The 19417-nt window shown below is 38.3% G+C and overlaps 2 protein-coding genes across 3 annotated transcripts; one reads left to right on the top strand and one right to left on the bottom strand.

The window, feature by feature from the left end:
* The first annotated feature begins 1348 nt into the window (after positions 1–1348).
* On the top strand, positions 1349–8570 carry LOC143853278 (putative inactive nicotinamidase At3g16190). 2 transcript variants are annotated; one of them, XM_077362999.1, is made up of 5 exons: positions 1349–1508; positions 1679–1792; positions 4263–4497; positions 4793–4909; positions 8279–8570. In XM_077362999.1, exons 1-5 carry the CDS (start codon positions 1461–1463, stop codon positions 8350–8352), a joined length of 588 nt encoding a protein of 195 aa, XP_077219114.1. In that variant the 5' UTR covers positions 1349–1460; the 3' UTR covers positions 8353–8570. The 2 variants fall into 2 exon arrangements, with proteins under 2 accessions (XP_077219114.1, XP_077219119.1); XM_077363004.1 differs by lacking the exon at positions 4793–4909.
* Positions 8571–17117: 8547 nt separating this feature from the next.
* On the bottom strand, positions 17118–18320 carry LOC143866589 (uncharacterized). Its single transcript, XM_077375998.1, has one exon. It carries the CDS (start codon positions 18318–18320, stop codon positions 17118–17120), a length of 1203 nt encoding a protein of 400 aa, XP_077232113.1.
* Positions 18321–19417: the final 1097 nt, after the last annotated feature.

Raw genomic sequence — 19417 nt, 5'->3', positions numbered from 1 at the left:
GGCCAACAATTGAATTGTTTAATCTTTCGAGAAGGTAGGCCCCACCCATAATTATTCCTACTACCTTGAATGATTTAGATCTTTGAAGGTAGACACCATAAAGTGTATTTTTAAAAAAGACAAAAAGAAAACCACTTGGCCTCACTTTCTTCGAAGATCCAAACAATTCATTTGTTGCGACCCAACATAAATGGCCTTGCCTCCAAAATATCTCCCTAGGATGATCCTAACTCTTCGATCCATAAATATTCATATATGGTGTCGTCGTATTAGATCGAAGGATTAGGATAATTGAGATGATTTTTGGGACTCTGCTATTTACTTTGAAGCTCAACAATGAACGATTTGGATCTTCGAAAAATAGACGTTATATGATATATGATCCTAAGTGAGGTGGCCCCAATTTATAGAGTGTCTGCTAGTAGGTGAGCATATTTTTTGAAAAATACAATGAAGCTCACCTTGTTCGAACATGTAAACCATTCAATTATTGGGCCCTAGTGTTACTAGACTGTGCCCCCAAAAAAGCTCCATTGGATGATCCTAACCCTCTAATCTATGGATAAATTACACCGTATAGAAATCTCTACAAATCAAAGAGTTAGGTTCATCCAATGAAGAAGATTTTCGTGGTAGGGCCCAGCTGAATGGTTTAGAACTTTGAACAAGGTGGGCCCCACTCTATTTTTAAAAAAAAATGCGTGCCATATAATGCAAAATTATTTGAAAACTCATCCAGTCCCTTACTCCAATATCCAAACTGCTCATTTGATGAGTCCAATGTAAATAGGCTTTTCCCCAAAAATCATCTGTAAGATAATCCTAACTCTCCGATCCTATAAAGGTTGATCGGAGGGTTTGGATCATCCTATGGAGATTATTATATGGGCAGGGCTATTTATGTTAGGGCCCAACAAAAGAATGGTTTGGATCTTCAAATCAGGTTTGCCCAAGTGATTTTTTAAAATACACATTTTATGATACCCACGTTCTTCAAAGATCTAGACCATTCATTGTTGGGTCCTACCAAGGGTTTTGTTCATTCTTGGGCCCCCCTACATTTTGTGCTCAAGGAGGAAAGAGCCCATAGATGTGAGAATAAGTGTAGTTGGAGACTTGGAGCCTAAGTTGTTCAAAGATCTAAATAAGAAGTGATATATCCGCCCCCTTTTTTACTTGGGACAGTCAGCTGCAGTGTATCTAAAGTGTATCTATGACTGCAGGGGCCTGATGACCCTGATGTACTTCAAATGAGAAAGATTCAATCGATGGCTGTCCCATGTAAAGAAAAGGGGTGCATTTATCATTTACTCTCTAAACAATTCACTTGTTAGGGCCCCAACCGGTCAGAGATTATTTTAGATTGGCCGTGACACCCTTTTAGGATAAATTCACCCCCCTTTAGTGGTTTTGGCACAACTTGTACCAACTCTCCCTCTCTCTCTCTCTCTCTTCTGGGCATGGAAGAAAAGTGGAGCCAAACAGCACTGCTCGTCATCGACATGCAGGTTATTTCTTCTTTTCATCAAAATCCCTTTTTCTCCATCTATTTTTTTCTCTACACTTTGCAATCATACAAAGATTCTCAAGCACCCATTAAAGAAAATTTCCCAATTTCTAAAAAAAGACAGACCCATGAAGGAGAATGATCTTTTATTTTTCTGGAATTGCTTTTCAGAACGATTTTATTCTTCCGGGAGCTCCCATGCATGTTGCTGGGGGACCTGCAATCGTCCCTGCCGTCGTAAAAGCAGTGGAAATAGCTAGAGATCATGGTATTTCCATAATTTGGGTGAGTTATGTTACTCTTTTTTGTCACTTTAGTAAGATATTAGTTCTTTTTCATTGTCTTTTTTTTTGTTTCCTTTTTGGTTGTGGGTTATGGTGAGAAGATATATATTTACATGAAATATCACTTCCATTTTATCAGTATGTATTTGCTTGGTAGACTGTACACAGTATTTAATTTTATTAAATTCAATTGATGGAAAAAGGGATATCCATTTTACTAGCAGAATGAAAAAGGTGAAAATTTTTAATTTTTAATTTAAAACTATGTAGGTAAATGATATTTCCAACCCCTTTTCCAGCATTTCTATCAATTGGTCTATGTGCCTTGTTAGCCCATTATGCACATTTCAACTGTTTGATGGTGTGTCTTACCTTGATGCTCAATTGGTCTATGTGCCTAATCAAAAATCAGTTCTGCATACTAAGGCGCTGTTTGTTTTGGACTTTAAGAACGATTATTTATGAGTCCTAAATGTAAATTTGAGTCCAATAATCTGTTTTCGACTCACAATCAGTCCACAAAATCCAAAACAAACAGGGCCTAACATGAATGTCCACACTAGTCTACTCAGCTCCAAACCAAAAGGTTGTCACCGCCACCAGCCTCACATGCTTCTTGAGTTTGTAACAGAATTGACTCATATTGAGCTTGGTCTATCAATGATCTTTGTTCGGCATGTGACGGTATCTATTATTTGTTAAGAGTTCAATTTGATCCATACATTGTGCATCATTCCAATTGAGCCTTAGTGGTATGACAACATGCCTCTCCTGTTTCCTTTGGATAGGAACTTGTATATAGTTGATTCCATTTGAATTTATCGGCATCTGTATGAATGTTCAATTTTATATAAGGATTACTAAATCATTGAAAGCTCGCCGTAGTTAAGTCTAACATTTTTCCAAAGCAAGCTATCGTTCAAAATCATATATCATCAAATATTTCTGAGAATGAGTGTGAGTGAAAACATCCTAATTTTTTTTAGTATGTTGATCCATTGTGCTTGTCATAGTGTTATTTATACTACTGTGTTATGGGTACTAAACCACATCAGTTGTTTGTAAAAGGTTACTCTAATTTCCTATTTGTAAAATGGTAGCTGGTCTTCTTGTTTATCAATTTAGAGTCTGTCAAGATGTACCGTCTTTGGAGCTTTAACCAGTGCCCTAGCTCTTTGTTAGTGTCAAATATTTGTGAGTTATGCTTCCAATTCTGCTCCTAGTTTTCATCTATGATTCTTCAAGACAGTTGTGTGAGTAGTCAAATATTTCTAGAAGTAATGATTTTTCTCTTTTATGTATTTGATGGCCCAATTTCCTTACTTGCTAGCATTTGAAGGGTGTTACCAATGACGATCTTAAGGAGCACAGTTCCATTTTCTGTTGCAGTTATCCAATACATGAATTTAACTTCTGGAAAGTAATGTGGAATTCTTTAGAAATGCTGCATCCTGGCGCCATAATTTGAAATTAGGAGATTCGAGCTCTTGTAATCTGATGTCGACTATCAAGATTGCTTCTTATAACTGCTTCCTTGTTGAAACATCCTTATAACTTCACCATTCTGGCAGCCTTGCCTGGAAGAAGAGAAGAACTTATATATCATTTTTCATGCAATATTTGTTACATATATACTATAACTAACCATGGAAATTATGGATGCAAATGACAATAAAAATGTGTAGTGGTCACAGCTCTCGACAGGCATATGTATAATGCAGAATAGACAACAACACGATGAGCGTAACATTTTTTTAGGAGCTAAACAATTCATTAAAGAAAATAAAACATACATTCCTGAATAACTCGATCTACTCTGGAGAGATCCATTCCCTAATAAAAAAAATGGAGGAAGCTCAATTCCTTGATTTGGCTTTACCAGAAGCTAAAGGGTCGGGTTTTCTATGGGTATGTACAAAATCAACATTGTCTATATTCCCGATAACTTGAAAAATGTCAATAAAAAATCTATCAATGTTTCTTCTGGTTGGGAAGTCAATTGATGGAGACATCTTTGGGATCCACTGCCAATTACATCCGGTCAGCATCTCAAACCAAAATGAAAGAGATAAAGTATCATAAATAGAAAAATCCCTCTCTTCCAATGGACTACATAAATTGCTGGTATGTGACCCATCAATTATGGAATATGCTGCTAAAGACAGGAGTTCCAACATCAGAATTGAATCTTCAAGTCAAATGATTGCAATGTTTCTAACTAGTACAAATATATGGCTTAGCATGCCTTTACAAGGTGATTAATTCCAATTAATTTCCAATGGTTTCACCACTGAATACATTCTTAGTATTGCTTAGAAACTGTCATTGGTTCTCTGTCTTTATCTTTTAAGATGTATAGCATCACCATAACTTTTACGGTCAGGTGACTCTTTTTGTATTGATTAGTTTTGTTTTTTATATTCTAACTTATTGTGTTTGTGCACTGTATTGATAATTACTCATTGGTGTAGGTTGTCCGTGAACATGACCCATTTGGAAGAGATGTCGAACTCTTTCGCAGGCACTTGTATGGTGATGGAAAAGAAAGGCCCACTTCCAAGGGAACAAAAGGTGCAGAGCTAGTTGAGGGCCTTGTCATTGAAGAAGGAGACTATAAAGTGGTAAAGACACGGTTCAGTGCGTTCTTTGCAACAAACCTTCATTCACTTCTTCAAAGCAATGGAATCAAGAATGTTGTTGTTGTTGGTAAGTGAAAACCCTTGATTGGAATCTATTTTACATGTCTCACATATAAGCTATCCAAATCCATTCAAGCATAATTGTTGATCATTACACAAATCATAGCATACTAGTTTTGTCCCGAGTATCTTTTATGTTTCATCTGATCTTTTTGTGCTTAAAATAACAAGTATGTGTTGAACAGGGGAAACAAAAGTGGTTTACTGATGTGATAGAATGTTTTGTTATTTTTATTTCTTGTGATGCATCGACAGTTTTTAATTCTTCTTTGCATCTTATTCCAATATTATCCTTTATTTAGGAGTTCAAACACCAAATTGTATTAGACAGACTGTGTTTGATGCTGTCGCATTGGATTACCAATCTGTAACAGTCATAATTGATGCAACAGCTGCTGCTACTCCGGAAGTACACACTGGTATGTTCTTCTAATGTTGAAAACTGAACCTTTAATATCCTTGTTATGTTTTTTATTGTTTAGTTATGTTTAATTTGATCCTGGGATCTGGATTTTAGCTAACAAAGGCCAGCTTATTTTGTTGTCTTCTATATTTCTTTGGACGTCTGTTAGTGTCAAAAGAAATGAGATGTCAGACTAGTGGTCCTGAAATGCCCAACATGTCAGCACATCCACACAATCATAAAACAATGTTAAAACAAGGCAAAAGGTAAAGAACCATTTATCTTGATAAATAGATATACAGCATCATTATCCAAAGAGAATGCAAGTATTACTGCAAAACAAGACAAAGGTAAATTAAATGTTTTTTCTTATACCTGTGTTGTCCTGTCCGCAAACACATATCACATATCTTTCAGATTACAATTTTTGGAAAACATGTTATATTGACTATAATAAAGTAATAATTGTCTCCCAATGCCCATTCTGCAAGTGATTTATATGGCTATAAATTCTTTTACGTTGTCACTTGATGATACTCATGCCCAACAATTTAACAATGTAAAATACTTGTAGACAACATAAGTTTGGTTTTAGTTCTTTTTTAGTCAACAGAAACTCTTATGGTAAGCTTCATCCTCGTAGAAGTTGGAATCATTACATATTTGGTAACATTGAAGCTTCTCTACATAGATTTTGCTCAGTATGTGACTCATAACATGACCGTGTTTAAACCAATTGATAGATAGGTCTTAATCAATACCGTAATATTTAGTGAAGCCTTTAGCTATTAATCTCGCCTTATACGTTTCCACTGAGCCATAAACATTTTGTTTGACGTTGAACACCCATTTGCATCCGAGAGTCTTCCTTCCCTTTGAAAGAGTCACCAACTCCCAAGTGTTGTTTCTTCCAAGAGATCACATATCCTCTACTATGGCTACCTTCCAATCAGATCCCTCCAGTGCATTCTTCTAAGTTCCAATAGACATAGAACACAAAGAGGATACAATAGCCTGATATGAAGGTGAGAGGGAATGATAGTTCATGGGAATCTTTACAGCTCATTGGTGATATTGATACTCCATTTTGGCGATCTTTCTGTTCAAGGGTTGCGCACGTGCTGTTTGTCATCTTCTTTTCTCTCCGGACACGACGTGATGTTGACGTAGTGTTGACTGTTGCTGCCTTGGGACTGTTCAGACCTTCCAGGTTTCTCCACTACTCTCTTGGGCCTTTGGTATGCGAGATTCGAGGTATGCGAGATTCGAGGTCAATGTGCTAACTTTTTCGGGTGAGATCCTTCCTACCATCATTTAGCCATATTAGACCATATTTGAGCTACCGTGCTCTTAGTATATTGTTACCTTTGCATAATTTGATCCTTGAAGCCTTTTCCTCTTGATTGGTGGTTATTTTTGGCCCTAGATTTCACCTTTTCTGTATTTTCAAATTGTATCCCAACCATACATTTATTGCGTCCTATATTTATCTCGATTGCTATCTTTTGGTGTGGATTGTTTATGGTCTATGTTGTATGGATTCGGATTCACGGGTCGGAATCCGACACGGATTCGAGGCGTCGGATTCGGCAAACCCCAAAAAGTAGGATTCGGATTCGGTAATTTTTGAATAAAATAAAATTTTAAAAAATAAAAATAAAAATTATATATATATATATATATATATATATATATGTATGTGTGTGTGTGTATGTATGTATATGTATATGTATATGTGTATATATTTATGAAAAAATTGAGGATGAAGGGTATTAAGAGAGTCGAAGAAGAAGGAAGGAAGGGGGTCGATGTTCAAGGGTTGAGGCGCTAGGTATTTTATTAAAAGATTACGGGTTGTGCTTTCATATGAAAAAAAAGGTTAAGAAGGAAACATGTTTAAAAAGAAAATATACAGGATTCGCATTTGAAAAGGATTCGCATTTGAAAAGAGGCAATGAAGAATTGGATTTGCCCAAAAAAACAAAATTCGTGCGGGACACTGCTATGCCAAAATCCGGGTGTGTCCCACGTGAATCCATATCCGATTCGCGTGTGGAGACGTGTCAACACGGATTCGGCGTAGGGAAGCAAAGAATCCATGTAACAAGATTTTAAGATCATTGATGAAAAATTCTTTAAAGACTAACTCCAAAGTAAAACCCTAGCGACCAATTGATTAACGTTTTGAAAACTTAATCTGAAATTGGGATTGGTGGTGAGTGTGCTATTTTTTTAACGTTTTGAAAGCTTAATCTGAAATTGGGATTGGTTGTGAGTGTGCTATTTTATGTGAAGATTAACCCATTAAGCTCCAATGCTTCTCTGTAATAACCCCTGGCCCCTGGGTTTGCACGAATTTCTGATTCGCAAACTGCTGCTTCATGACCCTGTGCATCAATTTGAGGGTGAGTGAAGGACATAAGCAACTTATAATACGCCATAATTGGGTGTATAGTAGTTATTGGAAATGTCTAAGTGTATTCCTTTACTTACTGTATTTATTGTTACAAGAGTTTACCACTATTTAACTTCTAAATTGTAATAGGGGTACGTTTGTAATTTTCATTTATTTTACTTATTATATATTGATCAGAGGAGAGAAAAGTGATGGACTGATTCTCTCATTTCTCCATCGTGTGAGTGCTTTTCTTTGCTTTGTGAAAGGATTGCTGATCAAACTGTGAGTGATCTTCTTTCCTTTTGAACGAGGAGAGACAGCCCACCCAAACTTTAAGAAAAATAGAGATGATTTTTTTATGTTTTACATCAGACATGCCTGGTAAGCTTATGTTTCATATCTCAAGTGCTTTGAGGCGTGCGCCTCAATACGCCTTGATGTGTCACAGTGCCTAAAGCATATGCCTCGAGGCGTTGAGATTACCCCTCTCCTCGAGGCACACACCTTTGCCTTTTAAAACACTGGTTATATTTATTTCATTGCAAAATGACTAGTGGGATAGAAAATTCCTTATAATATTAATTTCTGCAGTTGTGGAACTTATTTTCTGGTTTAGGCATACTTTGAAAACTCAATTTGCTATTCAAAAACCTGCTGAATAGGTTCGATCAAACTTCCAGTCAAGGGGTGGTTTCTTTCTCAGAACCCCACAAAAGTAGATTGCTTAGTTAAAAAATTAGATCGAGCACTTGACAAATCCGATCAGCTGTTAAAAAATTATAAACTCGAAAAACTTGGTCAAGTTACTTGACTAAATTTGAATTCAATTCAGACTCATGCCCTAATCAATTTTGCCTTGTGTTACGAATTCTTAAGCTTGCTTTACGGTGATTTAGTTAATTACATTTCAAATTGAAATGCGTAAATAATTAGTTTTTAGTTTTGATGTATTGAAGAACTAATATGGTGCTTTATTTCCTGAACCAGCCAATATTTATGACATGAGAAATGTTGGAGTTGCGACACTAATGTTGCAGGAATGGTGTAGCTCTGATGCTTGATCTGGTTCTCAGTACTGCCAGAAGTGTGCCCCTTGTCGGGTATCTGATACAGATGTGAAATGATGGAGACGTAGGTTTTCTAGCTATCTTTATTTTTTACTCCAGTTTGTTTAGCAGCATAACCTATAAAAGAAAACCAAATACAAATGTATCACAGTTCATCGTATTCTATTGGGAAACATGACATAATAAAAACTTTTAGCTTGGTTTGTCTTCTAGTTTCTAAGTTTATGGTTAATCCCATAGTTACCAGGGTGGGAAACGGAAACGGGAAACGAAACGTGAAACGGAAACGGGAAACGCATTAAAAAAATACAGGGGAAATGAGAAACGAGAAACAATAGAAAATTGTACGAGAAACGTCTTAGGAAATGATGTATTTTTTCCACAATGATTTTCGTAATTTCCACACATGTTTCCTACACGTTTCATTTGCATTTTGTACCAGTGTTGCATGCGTTTATCACGCGTTTACTCATTATTTACATACGTTTTCCATATTTTCCCGTGTGTTTCAGAAATATTTCTCCAATTTTGTATCATATTTTGGAAATGTTTCCGAAACGTGTTTCCTCATTTTAGGGGAAACGAGTTTCCCAACTGCGAGAAACACGTTTTAGGGGAAACGGGTTTCCCACCCGCCCAAGGAGTTTCCGGCAAGTATGGTTAATCGATCCTTAGATAATAAAGAATACTTCGACGTGTTGGCACAATTTCTATTGGAGCAGTTTCTACTTCTGGTATTGTTTTTTCTTCTTAAAGTTTGATGGGTTTATTTGTTGCATAGAAATAAGAAAGGATTAGAGCGAATCATTCGAACCCATTTGATGAAAATCTCTAATTTTTTTATACAGACTAGACCAGTTCTTATTGTAGAACCGAGTTGGACTCAATACTTGAGGTGCGACCAACTGACCAGCCAAAACTACCTCCATCGAATTCCATGTTGCTCAGCGAGTTTTTGAACATTGCTTTTAGCCTTCTTAGAAAGGAACTAACAGATTATCTTATGTATCCCTTAGGCCACCTTTGGATACCTCATGTTTTTGTATTTAGATTTGGATTTGAGTTTTGGATACAAAAGACATCTATCATCCTCATGCACATGTTGTGTGTGTGTGAGAGAGAGAGAGAGAGAGAGAGAGAGAGAGAGAGAGAGACGTCTGGCTGCAGCTGCAGCTAGGTCAAGGAGCAGCAAGGGTGAAGGTAATTGCGACAAATATTGATTTCCAAATAATGTCTTGCAGAACAGAGTTGAAAATCAGATTTTTTTTCACTATTGTAGCTTATTTGGACATCTAAGGATCTAATCCGGTTTCCAAATCTCAACTGCAAATGTGAGATCCAAATCTAAATCTTGTGGGTATCCAAACGTGGCCTTACTTTATTTAGCCCCTGTTCGTTTTAGATTGTGAATGTAAAACGAACACGGAATTAGTCTTTAGTTATTGTTTTACGTGGTCAAGTGGGGAATAGTCCACCAATCTCCTACATGCTCTTGTGGTTTGAGCCAATATATACTCTTGCCATGAGATGCAGGGTTCAAGACTGCTACGAGGGATGCGTAAAGCCCTTCAAAAGTGGGGAATAGTCCTTCTTGTCAACTTTCTGTATAACGTTTTTTATCTTTTAAATATATTCTTCACTGAATATAGATAATTATTACTTTGAACAGTGAGTCAAGTAAGATACAGACCATGATGTAACTGATCACTAAGGGCTGCCATGAAATTTTTTTTCATGATAAATCGGTTTCTCCAAGTGGAGATGAGGAGGGTTGAGTGGCTAAAAGTCAGAAAACAAAAAATAGGAAACTAGTCTCTAAGTGATGAGAAGTGGCTAAAAATCAGGAAACGAAAAACTCTACTCAAAATAGGATACTTTTAGCCACTTCTAAGGCTCATCTCAATTGCGCCCTCTCAAATCTCTCTGTTTCTCTTATTGCCCGATCCCTCTCTCACCACTTGGAGACACTGATTTATCATGAAAAAATTTCAAAAATTTCCTGGCTGCCCGACGTGGCCTAAGGTTAAGTTTGGTTGCACATAGTTACTTCATATATTATTGTTGAATTAATGCTCAAGTAGTCAACAGGTGTAATAGCATAGAAGTAGTCTCCTTGTGGAGTAGTGGTAAGTGTTTGATTGTCAAGTGGAGTAGTGGTAAGTGGGTGTCAACTGAAGTAGTTTCTTGGTGCAGTGTCATTGCCATAATACCATTACCAAAATAAGGGGGCAATAAGGGAGTCATTACCGAGAGAGAGAGAGAGAGAGAGAGAGAGAGAGAGAGAGAGAGAGAGAGAGAGAGAGAGAGAGAGAGAGAGAGAGAGAGAGCTAAATCCTAGATTTTTGCTAATAGTCTCCTAGTATGTCACATGGGCAGACGAGGGAGACAAGACAAGTAGTCTCCTAGTAATATGAATTTAAACATGCAACCTGTTGTGCCCGAAATTGGTAACAGATAAGGCAGTGACGTAAAAGCTGACTTGACGAATCCTGATTGCTGAACACCCTTAAGGACAGATGTAGGCCCAGGGTTGGGTGAGGGGAATACATGATTCCCTCTGTGGGATGGTGCAATGACTGTGATACCCTTTAGGGAATGAGGGCTTTATGGGTTTACCATGGTGCCACGTGTATGGCATGCTCCCCAAAACCGATTAAGACAACTAGTGAACCCCAAAACTTGTGCAAAAAAACAGAAGATCGATCGAATATTCAGCCTAGGCGAGCAGACGATCCTTAGGCGTGATAATTTTGGTTACATGAGTTCCCTTTCTTTAAACATTCATTGTAAACTATCACATCGGTATTGTTCGTCAACATTACACCACTCTAATTGCTTAGTCCGTGTTTGTTTTAGATTTTTGAATCCAAAACTGATTATTGTACTCAAAATTGAATGCTGTTTTGTTAAAGTCCAAAGTGGGGGCCTGTCTAGGAATGGGACTATGTGGGACCCAGCTTATCATGGGATACTTTTAAAGGGCCTAGCCTAATGCTTTCCATCAGCTCTGGGGCTTTAGACGTTGGCTACGTACCTAACAAATTGTGGTCCAATAATCAGATTTGGACAATCCAAAGAAAACTAGACCTTATCATCATCACCGCGAGCTGATTTAAGCTAGTTTCTTTTAATTTCATGTGATCTCCAATCAGACTCCAAGGCAAGCAAAATGAATTGGCTAGAAGCCAAGCAACTATTTTGGAGTTGCCTCTTGAAGACACCCGTTTTGAAATTTATTTGACAAGAAAAAGCTTTATGTAGCCAAAAAAATGTTATTCATAAGGTTCGTACCAGATTTATTAAGCAGCCAACAGATGAACAAAACATGACGTATAAAGTTGTGAGGTCCCCCATATAAATGACTACTGTGGAACCTACCACATCAAAGCATAAGGGAGAATGGTGGGCCTCACTTGATGCATGGATTTGAATTAGGTTAGTGGGACTCACCTATCAAATCATATCACTGACCTTCATGGGTATTTTGGTCATTTTGCTAATTTTCATCTTTTTATATAAAAGGAAATTTTGGTCTTTTACGATTAAAAAAATCATGGGCTTTGGTCACAAATTGATGGCATGACCTGATTTGCAAAATTCACTGAAAGGTGGTGACTCTATTTGCAAATTTTGAAACTACAAGACTGTTTCTTCAAATAAAGCAAAGTAGAGGACTTCTTTTGCAAAAAACACTTTCTTTTATCTAGGAGTAGTATGTAATGTGGACCCCTTCTTCCCTCTATGTTTCTCCTTGCAATTTGATTGTGCACATTCAAGTTATAAATGGACTTTGCCTCCCTACAGGGCTCAACGCGGCCCTGGCCCGCCCTGATTGGCCCGGGCCGGGCTGGCCCTGATTGGCCCTAGTTCAAATACCTATTAAGAGGACCAAAAATAAAGCAACCACATATCGTATAGAACAAAATGATCAATAAACAAAGAAAGGGAACAAATAAGATAAAATGAATTCAACAACATGATGGGCAGCAGAGATAATTAATAATAATATAAAGAAACATCAATCCAAGATAATAAAAAACATTAGCAAAAAAAACATACACAGATGATTCAATTCTAAAATAGAAAACTTAGGGTCGGGCCGAGTCGGGTTGACTTGAGGTATTAACACTGAACCCGATCCGACCCTGAGTCAGGGCCTAAAAAATGAACCCTGACCCACCCTCAGGGTTGGAAAATCTAGCCCAGACCCTGTTCAGGTTCAGGGCGGGTAAGGTCTGACAGGGCCAAACTTGCACCCCTACGTGGGCAAATGATTTCAGCGCTCCAATGTTTTGATAAACATGCGCTCACTTGTTTGTCGTGTAGTATTTAAAGGGTTTTAAGAGCTTTTTAGAACCGTAATATCCTCTGACATCCCTTTATGTACTACACAGCAAACAAGTGGAGCACATCTTTATCAAAACACTGAGAGTGGAGAAATCATTTCCCTATTCGTGGACGTACATTGATTGTTTTCTTATCAAGACGATGCTAGTTTAAAAAGTTTTTCACTTGACTAAAAAAGGAAATGATATATCACCTCCTTTTCAGTGTTTCAATCTTCTCTTGTTTGTCTTTACCTAAAATGGGATGTATTTCTTCCCCTTGAGTTGTTTGTTACTTAGGCCCTGTTCGGTTGGGATTATGTACCAAACGACTGCAATTGTTTCAATTGATTAATGATTATTATAATAACCTATTATAAAAATAATCTATTATGGTAAAATTGTGTTCCGCGGCATCATTTAATAAGTGATAATTTACACATTTTATAAGGATGAAAATACCCTTTGATCCAAAAAATACAGCTCTGCAAAACGGTTATATATTATTAAGTATATTATATTACTAATAATGTATTTTATATTATAAACTATGTTATATTAAAATAATGTATTTGAAGGGAAAGTCAAAGTTTTGAGACCTGTGCAAGTTCCCTCCATTAATTTGAAGGGAAAAATCAAAGTCTTGAGAGTTGTCCAAGTTCCCTCCAGCTTTTTCATTTTGGAATCTTTTCAATTGTTTTGGTGGGAATTATTTGAAATTGTTGAATCCCACATGGAGATTTGGGATTCAAACCCCTTCACTCTTTCATCTATAAATAGGAGATGGTTTCACTCATCTCATTCAAGTTCTTTGGAGCTCTTTCTCTTTGAGAGAGCAGCATAAAAGAACTTCAAGTTTAATAATAATAATAATTATTATTATTATATATATATATATATATATATATATATATATAGAAGAAAAAGAAGCAAGGAAGGAAGAAGAAGAATAAGAAGTAGAAAGACGGTTAGGCCTAACGGCTATAACAGTCGTTTTAAACAATTTAAATTTTAATTGCCGAAACAGTTAACTGTTAAACGGCTATAAACGAAGAGTTGTGCCTCTTCTTTAGAGGGTGCAAGTCTCTTCGGAAAAGGGTGTTCTTTGCACCGATTCTAAGTCTCTACTGAAGGTCTTTGCAGCTATTTGAAGTCTTTAAAAAAGACTCGATTCGAGTTTATTTAATAATCTTCTTCTGGAATTTCTACTGCCTTTCTCTTTTGTCTTCCATACTAGTTTTAAAAGTTTTTCTGAGTGGGTTCTGATTTGTGAGAATACAAGAAGTGCAGTCTTGTTAAAATTCCCAGTGTTGGGCATTGTATCCTGGAGATAGAATTTCAAGAGTCCATCTGCATCTATACTTGGGAAATTACTATCTTAAAGATAGCTTCCTGGAAGTGCCTTGCCAAACTATTTATACTGTTCTGTTTTCTACATTTCTATTCTTCTTCTTTTCTGCCTCAAGTTTAAGATAGTAATTATTCCGACATGGATTCTGCAATTGTCAAAACGCAAGTTCAGAATGTGGAAAGGCTTGAGCAATTCAATGGTCTGAATTACAAACGCTGGAGTGTGAAGATCTTCTATCAACTCACGATTGAAAAGGCGTACCCATTATTTCCGCCGGCATACCCCTGAATTTCGTCGGCATACCCCTGAATTCCGTCGGCGTACACCCTATTTCCATCGGCGTACCCCATTATTTATGCCGGCGTACCGATTATTTTCGCCGGCATACACCTGAATTATGCCGGTGTAGCCCTGAATTCTGCCGGCGTATACCCTATTTCCGCTTACACCTTATTTCCATTGACGTACCCATGAATTCTTTTTCCCTTCTCTTTTGATTCTCATTATTTAAGCTGCCGTACCCCATTGTTTACGCCGGCGCACCCATTATTTCCGTCGGCGTACCCATGAATTCCCCGTACAACCTATTTCCGCTTACACCATATTTCCACCGGCGTACTAATGAATTCTTTTTCCCTTCTCTTTTGGCCCTCATTATTTCCACCGGCGTACCCCATTATTTACGCCGACGTACCCATTATTTCTGTCGGCGTACCCCTGAATTCCGCTGGTGGAAATAATGGGTAAGCCGGCATACCCCTTAATATTCCGGCGGCGTACTCTAAAATCTAGCAGCGTTCTCAGCCAAAAGAGACGTGAGAAATAATAAAATATTCAATAACGTTGCCGTTCTAAACCAAAAGAGACGTCTTCAATAGCGTTACTGTTATAAGGCAAAAGAGAAGTGAGGACCAAAAGAGAAGTGAAAAGTTCTAAGCCAAAAGGGTGGTATTCAATAACGTTACAATTCTAAGCCAAAAGAGAAGTGAGAAAAGATAATGATTGACTTTGGGTTGTCAACGTTCCAAAAAGTTTTTCAACACGTGTCAAGCATCCATATGTCTCTAGTTATTTTCGATGGCCAAGACAGAAACGAACCTAAGGTTCAGTCGGTTCAAATACATACTCAGACGAACCAAAAGAAGCCTCGTGAAACGAGCCAATTTAATGGGCAGTAATGAAAAAGGAAGCTGAATGACGTTTCTGTTGATGTCAGAAGGGTATCAGGGTTTTTTTCCCACCCGATTTTGAAGATTAGCTCGTGTTTCATTCTTGTTTTAAAAGGTGCCCGAAATCCGTAATTCCTCGAAACTTCAGCCCACATTCCGTGCACACTATAGGATGATCCAAATTGTCCACATGATGGAACATAAGGTAAGTAGGTTATGCCCCAAAAATCATTTCAATAGGATGATCCTATCCCTCCGATCTATTGAGGTTTCCATAATATGGAGTTCCACTATAGATCGAAGGGCTGGGATCATCCTATTGAAATGATTTTTTGGGCACAACCTACCTACGTTATGTTCCATCACATGGACGGTTTGGATCATCCTATAGTGTGGGCCGTACAATACTTTTTGAAAAAAGGGAACTATAAGGGCTTACACCCTATAAAAACTCCCTCTCTCTCTCTCTCTCTCTCTCTATATATATATATATATATATATATATATATATATATATATATAGAGAGAGAGAGAGAGAGAGAGAGAGAGGAAAGTGTTGGTGAGCTTAAGCTCACCAAACTTATGGTGAGCTTAAGCGCCCCAATCACATGGGTCCCACATTTTCTATGGTGATCCAAACCATTCATTTGCAAGGCCCTATCATAGATAGGGTGTGTACCAAAAATCAGCTCCATAGGATCATCCTAACCCCACCATTTGTGGAGGAAAAAATGGGCAGATTTGTGGACAAATAATGTCTGTCCATTTTGACCTCCACAAATGGATGGGTTAAGATGATCCTATTGAGCTAATTTTTGGTACACACCCCATCTATGTAAGGGCCTTTCAAATGAATGCTTTGGATCATCCTAACAAAGTAGGCCCCAATGTGATTGGGGGCTTAAGCTCACCAACACTATATATAGAACATTTCCTACACACTTGTGTAGGTAAGTTACCTACACACTACATTAAAATACAGTGGGGGCCCACATTGTTTGGGTGATCCAAACAATTCATTTGAATGGTCCTCACATAGATAGGGTGTCCACAAAAAATCAGATCCATAGGATCATCCTAACCATTCAAACTATGGAGGCAAAAAATGGACTAATTTGTGAAGGTTTATACACGTCCATTTTACCTCCACAAATCGTAGGGTTGGGATGATCCTATGGAGCTGATTTTTTGTGGACACCCTATCTATGTGAGGACCATTCAAATGAACTGTTTGGATCACCCAAACAATGTGGGCCCCCACTGTATTTCAAATGAATTGCTTGGATCACCCAAACAATGTGGGCCCCCACTGTATTTTAAAGGTAGTGTGTAGGTAACATTTTCTACGCGATACCTCAGATAACTTATCTGAGCAAGAGGTCAAAAAAACATATGGGCCCACATTGTTTGGATGATCCAAAGCATTCATTTGGATAGTCCAAAGATAGATAGTGTGCACTCCATAAAAGACAAGATAATTGAAAAGAAAAGGAGAGATTCTTATTTTCAATCTTCCCTCCAAAATTTTGGTTCAAAAGTTTAACTTTTCTACTTCAAAATTTCTAACACCTATGGTTGGTAATGGCTAGATCTATGTAGAAGATGATAGAACAATGGCTGATTTCTTTAGAAAAGATGATGGTTTGAGAAGATGATGGTTTGAGATGGACGCATGGTATAGATGTATGAACAGAATGAGAGATGTGCTGGCACAAAACGATTTCTGATTTTATTTCATGAGAGGGTTTTTTTTCTAAATGAACAGAATGAGAGATGGACGCATGGTATAGATGTATGAATAGTTTTTCTAAATCTGGATCGAAATAAAAAACAGAGAGGGGTTTTTTTTTTTTATGAGTAAGCTGGGGTTAGGCGGGACCCGACCAGATTCATTAAAGATAAAGGAAAATACAGCTAGGGGGGCTCAAAAGCCAGCAACTTGGGGATAAGATCCCAGCAACAGCAAGGGAAAAGCAAAACACAAGAGAGCCTCATGACGGGTGCACCAAAAGAAAACAAGAGCCTGGTATACAAGTGGACAGACTTGTCTTGCTCGAGCGCTCTATGGAGATCTTCATTTATATGAATGAGAGGAATGTTGTCTCCTTTTATCGGGAACGATCTCTTGGAGAGGATATCTGCTGGCGAATTTGCCTCCCTCCAAGAGTGACTTATTTTCCATGATGTGAAGCATTCCAAAGAGGCTCTGAGAGCTCTAATTCTGTTTGTTTGCTTCCAAGGGCATTTGGCATTACCAGCGACTGATTTAACTGCGAATAGAGAATCCGATTCGATCCATATATGATGAGCTCCGAGGGCTGCTGCTAAGCTGACCCAGTTTTCGATAGCTAGAATTTCCAATGCAAAAATCTCCTCCCCAGCAGTAAGTTTGGAGAACATGGCAATACAGGAGCCTTCATGTTGGCGAAGGAGGCCTCCGATTCCACCACCAGATTCGTCTAGGGAGGCGTCAACATTGACCTTGATTTCATTCTCAGGAGGGGGGCTCCAGGAACAGTATCTAGGGGCAGAAGTTTTCTCTTTCAGCTTCAAACCCATGTTGTTTGCAATCTGGTAATTTGCTTGGGTTGGAGTGTCAGATAGATCAAGGCAGCTAATCTTGATTCTGACTTCATCAATGATTTTACTAAGGATTGCAGATTTGTGGGATTTCGAGTTCTCGAATACTCTGTTATTCCTTTCCCTCCATATATGGTATATTGAAGAGGTAAAGCAAAGCTTCATTGCAGTGGAAATCTGTCCTTTCCCTCTGAATTTTTCTCGGGCCCATTGCTCTTCCTCATTGAGGTCCTTTTTTGGCCATCTCCGCGTTCCAAACTTCCAGAGGATTAATCGCCAAATCCACGATGAGAACGAACAGTTGAAAAAAAGATGAGTTGCAGATTCAGCATTAGCACAATAAAGGGGGCATTGAGAGTCCACAGCAGGCATGAATCTAAGGAGGTTATCTTTTGTGAGCAGCTTGTCTTGAATTGCTTTCCATGCCACTATGGAGTGCCTTGGGATGTGTCCAGGGAACCAAAGAGTGATGCCATGGGGGTTTAGGTTGAATGGTTCTAACTGCATTCCAACCACTTTTGGTTGAGAAGTAACCATCAGTGCTGGGTTTCCAAATTGGAAGGTTTAAGTTATCAGAGTTAAAAATAGCCTCTTTTAGGATGGTAAGTTCTTCAGTGAAGGAAGGCTTGGAGAGAGCTCGGTTCCACCCATTTTTGTTATGGATTTGGGAGAGGGTGTGAACCAGAGAAAGGTCAGATCCGTGCAGGGAGATGATGTCGCTGAGAATCCCCTTTGGATGCCACGGTTGGTGCCAAATATCAATCATATCTTCCCTACCAATGTCATAGCATATGAATTTGTTAGCCATCTCCCTAGCTTTGAGAATGCTACAGGCTCCCCATGAGCATTTTGCAGGAGTAGGCATGGTCCAGAAGTTTTTACCCTTACAATATTTTGAGTGAAACCATTTGTTCCATAGGGAGTCGTTCTGCTGAAGAGAGTTCCATAGAAGTTTGAGTTGCAGAGCCTGGTTTATGTTGGTAAGTTTTCGAAGGCCAAGTCCCCCTTCTTTCTTTGGCTGACAAATCAAATTCCAAGCTATGGAATGGATTTTTTTCTTACCATGGGAATCGCCCCAGCAGAAATCTCTGAACATCTTTCGATGCTTTCCAAGACCCTTCAGGATATTGTAAAGCTGAGGACCAGAAGATCTGAAATGAGTTTAGCACTGTTCTGTTGAGCTCAATTCTCCCTGCTTGGCTGAGGTTTCTACAGCTCCAAGCAGAAATTTTCGCTCTGATTTTGGATATGAGGGGAGAGCAGTCACGAATGCTAAGTCTGCAAGTTATCAAAGGGAGCCCCAGGTACCTTATGGGAAAGGAGCCTTCTCTTATGTTCAGAACACTGATAATCTGGTTTTTGGTTCTAGAAGGAGTGCCGGAGAAAAAGATTTCGCTCTTGTCTAAGTTAGGCTGAAGACCAGTGGTATCAGAAAACACTTTCAGACAGTTATGAATGCCCCTATCTCCACTAGAAAAACCATGAGATCATAGAAAAGAGGAGATGAGTGATTGCAATGTTGGAGTAATGAAAGGGGGTGGAAATTTTCTGAAGCATTAGATTCTTTTCTATAATCAGGGAGAGCATTTCCATGGAAATGCAGAAAAGTAAGGGGGAAAGGGGGTCTCCTTGGC

Source organism: Tasmannia lanceolata, unplaced genomic scaffold, assembly GCF_043159265.1.
Source record: "Tasmannia lanceolata isolate RefF3 unplaced genomic scaffold, GAP_Taslan_0.1 ptg000003l, whole genome shotgun sequence".
In the NCBI taxonomy this organism is placed as follows: Eukaryota; Viridiplantae; Streptophyta; class Magnoliopsida; order Canellales; family Winteraceae; genus Tasmannia; species Tasmannia lanceolata.
Note: the sequence above shows the minus strand (reverse complement) of the source record. Positions and strands in the feature narration are given on the sequence as shown.